At 44.1% G+C, this 8,642-nt stretch overlaps 1 protein-coding gene across 5 annotated transcripts in view; it reads right to left on the bottom strand.

The window, feature by feature from the left end:
* Positions 1-2,511: 2,511 nt before the first annotated feature.
* The window catches only part of LOC106561878 (bifunctional glutamate/proline--tRNA ligase), a 58,819-nt gene continuing 52,688 nt past the window's right edge, over positions 2,512-8,642 (bottom strand). For all 5 annotated transcript variants that reach the window (XM_014126152.3, XM_014126154.3, XM_014126155.3 and 2 more), the window contains 3 exons: positions 5,258-5,336; positions 4,831-4,895; positions 2,512-4,655 (listed from right to left, as the gene is read on the bottom strand). In XM_014126152.3, the coding sequence (XP_013981627.1) occupies positions 4,505-4,655; positions 4,831-4,895; positions 5,258-5,336 (295 nt within the window). In that variant the 3' untranslated portion in view covers positions 2,512-4,504. The remainder of the gene's footprint in view (positions 4,656-4,830; positions 4,896-5,257; positions 5,337-8,642) is intronic.

The following is an 8,642-nucleotide window of genomic DNA, read 5'->3' as shown; positions in this document are numbered from 1 at the left end:
TGGTTACGTTGAGGGATAGGTTGTTATTCAGGCACCACCCGGCCAGGTCTCTGACCTCCACTCTATAGGCTGTCTGGTTGTTGTCGGTGATCAGGCCTACCACTGCTGTGTCGTCTGCAAACTTAATGATGGTGTTGGAGTCGTGCCTGGCCATGCAGTCGTGGGTGAACAGGGAGTACAGGAGGGGACTGAGCACGCACCCCTGTGGAGCTCCAGTGTTGAGGATCAGCATGGCAGATGTGTTGCTACCTACCCTCACCACCTGGGGGCGGCCCGTCAGGAAGTCCAGGATCCAGTTGCAGTGGGAGGTGTTTAGTCCCAGGATCCTTAGCTTAGTGATGAGCTTTGAGGGTACTATGGTGTTGAACGCTGAGCTGTAGTCAATGAATAGCATTCTCACATAAGTGTTCCTTTTGTCCAGTTGGGAAAGGGCAGTGTGGAGTGCAATAGAGATCGCACCATCTGTGGATCTGTTTGGGTGGTATGCAAATTGGAGTGGGTCTAGGGTGTCTGGGATAATGGTGTTAACGTGATCCATTACCGACCTTCCAAAGCACTTCATGGCTACGGACGTGAGTGCTACGGGTCTGTAGTCATTTAGGCAGGTTTCCTTTGTGTTCTTGGGCACAGGGACTATGGTGGTCTGCTTGAAACATGTTGGTATTACAGACTCAATCAGGGACATGTTGAAAATGTCAGTGAAGACACCTGCCAGTTGGTCAGCACATGCCCGGAGCACACGTCCTGGTAATCCGTCTGGCCCCGCAGCCTTGCGTATGTTGACCTGTTTAAAGGTCTTACTCACGTCGGCTATGATGCTCTCATGCATGCCTCAGTGTTGCTTGCCTCGAAGCGAGAATATGTGATTTAGCTCATCTGGTAGGCTCTTGTCACTGGGCAGCTCGCAGCTGTGCTTCCCTTTGTAGTCTGTAATAGTTTGCAAGCCCTGCCACATAAGACAAGCATCAGAGCCGGTGTGTAGAATGATTCATTCTTAGCCCTGTATTGACGCTTTGCCACTTTGATGGTTCGTCGCAGGGCATAGCAGGATTTCTTGTAAACTTCCAGGTTAGAGTCCCGCACATTGAAAGCGGCAGCTCGACCCTTTAGCTCAGTGCGAATGTTGCCTGTAATCCATGGCTTCTGGTTGGGGTATGTACGTACAGTCACTGTGGTGATGACGTCCTCAATGCACTTATTGATAAAGCCAGTGACTGATGTGGTGTAGTCCTCAATGCCATCGGAAGAATCCCGGAACATGTTCCAGTCTGTGATAGCAAAACAGTCCTGTAGTTTAGCAGCTGCTTCATCTGACCACTTTTTTATAGACCGAGTCACTGGAGCTTCCTGCTTTAATTTTTGCTTGTAAGCAGAAATCAGGAGGATAGAGTTGTGGTCGGATTTACCAAATGGAGGACGAGGTCGAGCTTTGTACGCGTCTCTGTGTGTGGAGTACAGGTGATCTAGAATTATTTTTCCTCTGGTTGCACATTTAACATGTTTATGGAAATTTGGAAGAACTGATTTAAGTTTCCCTGTATTAATGTCTCCGGCCACTAGGAGCGCCGCCTCTGGCTGAGTGGTTTCCTGTTTGCTTATTTCCTTATACAGCTGACTGAGTGCGGTCTTAGTGCCAGCATCTGTCTGTGGTGGTAAATAAACAGCCACGAAAAGTATAGCTGAAAACTCTCTAGGTAAGTAGTGTGGCCTGCAATTTATCACAATATACTCTACTTCAGGCAAGCAAAATCTAGAGACTTCCTTAGATTTCATGCACCAGCTGTTGTTTAGAAATATGCACAGACCGCCCCCCCCCCCCTCATCTTACCGGAGTGTGCTGTTCTAGCTTGCCGGTGCAGCGTATATCCCGCTTGCTGAATATCCATGTCGTCATTCAGCCACAATTCCGTGAAACATAGGATATTACAGTTTTTGATGTCCCGTTGGTAGGATATTCGTGATCGTACCTCGTCTAATTTATTGTCCAATGATTGCACGTTGGTGAGTAGTATTGACGGTAACGGCAGCTTTCCCAGTCGCCTTCTCCGGGTACTGACCAGGTATCCGGCTCTTTGTCCTCTGTACCTGCATCGCTTCCTCTTGCAAATAACGGGGATGTCAGCCCTGCCGGGTGTTTGGAGAATGTCTTGTGCGTCGTCTTTGTTGTAGAAAAAATCTTGGTCTAATCTGAGGTGAGTGATCGCTGTCCTGATATCCAGAAGCTCTTTTCTGCCGTAAGATACGGTTGCAGAAACATTATTTACAAAATAAGTTACAATAGCACAATTGGTTGGGCGCCCGTAAAACTGCTGCCATTTGTTCCGGCGCCATTTTACATGATCTCTGGGAAAGTGGAGTTTCACTTTTCCACACTGACCATAGAACAATGATGTGCACCTGTTTGGACAAGAATCGACACATTTTCATATAAAGTGGCCATAATTTACAGATAAAAAAGCACTCAAATGATAATGCATTTCCCCAAAACAGAAATCACCTGAAACTATACAGTGGAAATTCATAGTCCCTTTATTATTATAGATAAGTTCTACAATTGCATTAGTTGGAGTAAATCAGAAATTACAGTACAGGTATGTGATAGTACGTATTCCAATAGAATTAGGATGCTACAATGGATATGAACCTTCTTATGGTGGGACAAAGGTCTGCCATTTTGGTCAGGGAGATGGTCAACCATGGTTTGCCAGTGCTGTGATAAATAGTGTAAAATAATGAATTTGAATAATGTATCTGCACTGTATGTTTGCTAGCCAGCTTCAGAGGAATGATTCAATGCATTTTTCAAATTATCTGCCAATATGACAACATTCCATTCAAACAATGCTGTCAATCCACAGCCTGTCTCAAATCAGTTGATGATAGTACTTAAAAACAATATTGTTGCATTTACAACTTTTTTATCATATAATAGCACTCACAGCTTTCCAAGAAAACAAAAATGCAGACATTTATGGTCTTTTTCCATATATATTATAGAGCAGTGCTCTCCAACCATGTTCCCGGAGCGCTACTGTCCAGTAGGTTTTCGCTCCAACCCTAATCTAGCTCAACTGATTCTAATAATTAGCTGGTTGATAAACTGAATCCTTTTAGTTACAACTGGGGTTAGAGCAAAAACCTACAGGAGGGTAGCGCTCCAGGAATAGTTGGACAGCACTGTTTTAGAGGGGCATTCGCAATAAAAACTCTACTTATGATATTACAATATTTTAAGTTCACAATTCTAATACACAATTTCTGAAATCACATGCCTTACTTTTATTTTCCTGCATAAGAAAAATGTGGATTATGCCTCTACTGCCATCAATTTCAATTAGGCTGGTTTGGATTTCTCCCTGACCAATATAGATGTGGCAAAGAGGTCAATGGAACGCAGACCGTGGGGGATAAAAAGGACGTCGGATTGGCGCACATTCAACAAATCTGATTGAACAAAGTGGATATTCATCAAATCCCTCATTATTGATGTATTGTAGCAGGCCCACAATGTGATTACTAAAGGCAGATTTGGATATATTTGGATGTTTACGCTGCATAAAATTTAGAAGTAGTTCCTTTTCAGGTTTAGAAGAAGTAACTGCTAAATGCTAACTCCCGTTCGTATAAGCTGGTAGCACAGCTAGCATAAAGAAATCGGTGGTGGTAGTCAGTTGTTTTTAACTCTAATCCAGTTGATTATTACAATAATTATTTATATTTGTTTTACCTCAAGTGTGAAATACACAATAACAGCCTAAATGTAGGAACATTTTGCTGGGGGGGGCAATGAGAAGATTCGGGATCTTTCCCCCACGCATTTCCATTGTTTTGGTCGAGATCCATTGACCTTGTTACTGCTTCTATGGCTGCTATTTTCACCACATTCTGGAGCTTTGAGGGTTGTTTATGACATAGATCCTATTAAATTACTAGAGGGGCTATGAGTATTCCTATGAGTTGGTACACAGGAATAACATGTCTAAAACCTCCAGGAAACCACCCTCACAACCCCCTAGTCCACCCCCAATTGCTATGACAGAGAGGGGTCAATGTCAGTTCAGTTAGTGGGGAGGTACTAAAACATCTTGCCTGAGTACAAGGACATCTTTAAACCTGTAAAAGGTCCTGAGATAAGTTAGGGTGAAAGGGAGAAAGGGACAAGACTGTCACTGGGTATAAAAATGCCTTTTTTTGTTACATTTGGGGCTAGTGGGGGGATAATAGCTGATTACGGAGAGTGCCTTTCTTTAGTCACTTTCGAGGGGTTGGGCCACCACTGCAACATGGTTAAGGGCTGAAAGAAAGGGAACACACTATGGGGTGTTGACTCGGTATATCTCAATAGTCTGAAGTGACTTAATCTCTGCTCATTCAAAAGAGCATGATAGGGGGAAACACCCAGAGAATTTCAACTATCTAGTTCTTCACATTTCCCAGACAAAGTAGAAGTGACGAGGAAAGGAAGCCATTTCAGACGATTGAGATAAACCCTTAAGGTGTGTATTTAGTAGCTACGGCCAAACAGAGTGTAGTACTGGGCGGCCTCCTTGCCGCTGACACACATCTGGCCCGGCTGCAGGGGCTTGAGGGGCTTGAAGGGGATGCACAGGCTCTTTGCACCCATAGAGGGGGCACCGGGCTCCAGATCCTGGTCCCTGGAGAGGGGGACAGAGAGTTGACAGATCTATTGAGCTTCATTCTACATTTGCTAACACTTCACTAAGAGACGATAATGCATATTGATGTGATTATAAAGAATTACAAGACTTGTCATACACATGTACGTATATATGCATCACGGTCATTGAGAGATACTTGAGTGATACATACTTGGCAGTGGTCTTCTTGATCCAGTCTTCACACTCGATTTCTCCACAGAAGGGGATCTGGACAATCTGTGGACATCCCAACAAAAAATATTTAAAAAAATAAACGGTCAGTGTGTTTGTATTAGTTAAGCCAGCCAGAAGTGAAGAAAACTGACAGGAGTGGGACTGCCCCACTTCCCCTCCCAAATTGTATTTTTTGGGAAGTGGGGCAGTCCCACTCCTGTCAGTTTTCTTTAGCTTTATTGAATTGCTAGTACAGTGTGATATACGGAGAAGGGTGAGTCAAAGGGCAGTGGACCGGATACGAACCCATGCAGACTCTGGCTTACATGTGTGCCGGGGTGAGCGGCTGTAACTGCTTTACCACACGGGCCATGAAGACTTAATCTCTGATGAAGGTTCAAAATAACAGATAAACAGTAACTCACCCTGCCCTGGTCTAGGTCTTTCTGGAACTGTTCCATAGAGTCTGCTACCACCATGTGCTTGTTCAAGTCGTCTGATGCCCTGCGACACATAAAAATTTGAAATTAGTCCAGGATTCGACAGGTGACATGTGTGTGGAGTACATCAGCTCCAGTGCAGTAGCTGAGACACAAACAGAGACACAGAGAGAGAGACACAGAGAGAGAGAGAGACAGAGAGACAGAGAGAGAGAGACAGAGAGACAGAGAGACAGAGAGACAGAGAGACAGAGAGAGAGAGCATGTACAGTTGTGGCTAAAAGTTGAGAATGACACAAATATTAATTTCCAAAGAGTTTGCTGCTTCAGTGTCTTTAGATATTTTTGTCAGGTGTTACTATGGAATACTGAAGTATAATTACAAGCATTTCATAAGTGTCAAAGGCTTTTGACAATTACATGAAGTTGATGCAAAGAGTCAATATTTGCAGTGTTGACCCTTCTTTTTCAAGACCTCTGCAGTCCTCCCTGGCATGCTGTCAATTAACTTCTGGGCAGCATCCTGACTGATGGCAGCCCATTCTTGCATAATCAATGCTTGGAGTTTGTCAGAATTTGTGGGTTTTTGTTTGTCCACCCGCCTCTTGAGGATTGACCACAAGTTCTCAATGGGATTAAGGTCTGGGGAGGTTGCTGGCCATGGACCCAAAATATCGATGTTTTGTTCCCCGAGCCACTTAGTTATCACTTTTGCCTCATGCTGGAAAAGGCATTGTTCGTCACCAAACTGTTCCTGGATGGTTAGGAGAAGTTGCTCTCGGAGGATGTGTAGAGACCATTCTTTATTCATGGCTGTGTTCTTAGGCAAAATTGTGAGCCCACTCCCTTGGCTGAGAAGCAACCCCACACATGAACGGTCTCAGAATGCTTTACTGTTGGCATGACACAGGACTGATGGTAGCGCTCGCCTTGTCTTCTCCGGACAAGCTTTTTTCCGGACGCCCCAAACAATCAGAAAGGGGATTCATCAGAGAAAATGACTTTACCCCAGTCCTCAGCAGTACCTCCCTGTACCTTTTGCAGAATGTTAGTCTGTCCCTGATGTTTTTCCTGGAGAGAAGTGGCTTCTTTGCTGCCCTTCTTGACACCAGGCCATCCACCAAAAGTCTTTGCCTCACTGTGCATGCAGATGCACTCACACCTGCCTGCTGCCATTCCTGAGCAAGCTCTGTACTGGTGGTGCCCCGATCCCGCAGCTGAATCAACTTTAGGAGACGGTCCTGGTGCTTGCTGGACTTTCTTCACAACAATTGAACCGCTCTCCTTGAAGTTCTTGATGATCCGATAAATGGTTGATTTAGGTGCAATCTTACCGGCAGCAATATCCTTGCCTGTGAAGCCCTTTTTGTGCAAAGCAACGTTGACGGCACATGTTTCCTTGCAGGTAACCATGGTTGACAAAGGAAGAACAATGATTCCAAGCACCACCCTCCTTTTGAAGCTTCCAGTCTGTTATTCGAACTCAATCAGCATGTTAGAGTGATCTCCAGCCTTGTCCTCGTCAACACTCACACCTCTGTTTACAAGAGAATCACTGACATGTCAGCTAGTCCTTTTGTGGCAGGGCTGAAATGCAGTGGAAATGTTTTTTGAGGGGGGATTTAGTTAATTTGCATGGCAAAGAGGGACTTTGCAATTCATTGCAATTCATCTGATCACGCTTCATAACATTCGGGAGTATATGCAAATTGTTAAGTTCATGTTTTAAGTATCCCTATAATTCTGTTATTAAGGGGCTATCACTCTGTCAAGAGTGCACCTGCGCAGGAAGTTTAGTTGTTGATGGACCTAGCCTTGAGTGGAATGGCTACCTTGTCATACAGTATAGTAAACTTTGTTAAACTGGAACCTTGTCGTTGTGTCATTTCGAGTTAACACAAATTGCCATCATACAAACTGAGGCAGCAGACTCTGTGAAAAATAATGTGTGTTATTCAAAACTTTTGGCCACGACTGTACAGTTGAAGTCGGAAGCTTACATACACCTTAGCCAAATACATTTAAACTCAGCTTTTCACAATTCCTGACATTTAATCCTAGTAAAAATTCCCTGTCTTAGGTCAATTAGGATAACCACTTTATTTTAATAATGTGAAATGTCAGAATAATAGTAGAGAGAATGATTTCAGCTTTAATTTCTTTCATCACGTTCCCAGTGGGTCAGAAGTTTACATACACTCAATTAGTATTTGGTAGCATTGCCTTTAAATTGCTTAACTTGGGTCAACCGTTTTGGGTAGCCTTCCACAAGCTTCCCACGATAAGTTGGGTGAATTTTGGCCCATTCCTCCTGACAGCTGGTGTAACCGAGTCAGGTTTGTAGGGCTCCTTGCGTGCACATGTTTTTCAGTTCTGCCCACACATTTTCTATAGGATTGAGGTCAGGGCTTTGTGATAGCCACTCCAATACCTTGACTTTGTTGTCCTTAAGCCATTTTGCCACAACTTTGGAAGTATGCTTGGGGTCATTGTCCATTTGGAAGACCCATTTGCAACCAAGCTTTAACTTCCTGACTGATGTCTTGAGATGTTGCTTCAATATAGCCACATAATTTTCCTGCCTCATGATGCCATCTATTTTGTGAAGTGCACCAGTCCCTCCTGCAGCAAAGCACCCCCACAACATGATGCTGCCACCCCAATGCTTCACGGTTGGGACGGTGTTCTTCGGCTTGCAAGCCTCCCCCTTTTTCCTCCAAACATAACGATGGTCATTATGGTCAAACAGTTTAGTCTAAACAGTTCTATTTCTCCAAAAAGTATGATCTTTGTCCCCATGTGCAGTTGCAAACCGTAGTCTGGCTTTTTTATGGCGGTATGTCGATATAGGACTCATTTTACTGTGGATATAGATACTTTTGTACCCGTTTCCTCCAGCATCTTCACAAGGTCCTTTGCTGTTGTTCTGGGATTGATTTGCACTTCTCGCACCAAAGTACATTCATCTCTAAGAGACAGAATGCGTCTCCTTCCTGAGCGGTATGACGGCTGCGTGGTCCCATGGTGATTATACTTGCGTACTATTGTTTGTACAGATGAACGTGGTACCTTCAGGCATTTGGAAATTGCTCCCTAGGATGAACCAGACTTGTGGAGGTCTACAATATTTTTCCTGAGGTCTTGGCTGATTTCTTTTGATTTTCCCATGATGTCAAGCAAAGAGGCACTGAGTTTGAAGGTAGGCCTTGAAATACATCCACAGGTACACCTCCAATTGACTCAAATGATGTCAATTAGCCTATCAGAAGCTTCTGAAGCCATGACATCATTTTCTGGAATTTTCCAAGCTGTTTAAAGGCACAGTCAATTTAGTGTATGTAATCTTCTGACCCACTGGAATTGTGATACA

The sequence above is a fragment of the Salmo salar genome, chromosome 11 (genome assembly GCF_965601325.2).
Source record: "Salmo salar chromosome 11, fSalSal1, whole genome shotgun sequence".
NCBI classification, from domain to species: domain Eukaryota; kingdom Metazoa; phylum Chordata; class Actinopteri; order Salmoniformes; family Salmonidae; genus Salmo; species Salmo salar.
Note: the sequence above shows the minus strand (reverse complement) of the source record. Positions and strands in the feature narration are given on the sequence as shown.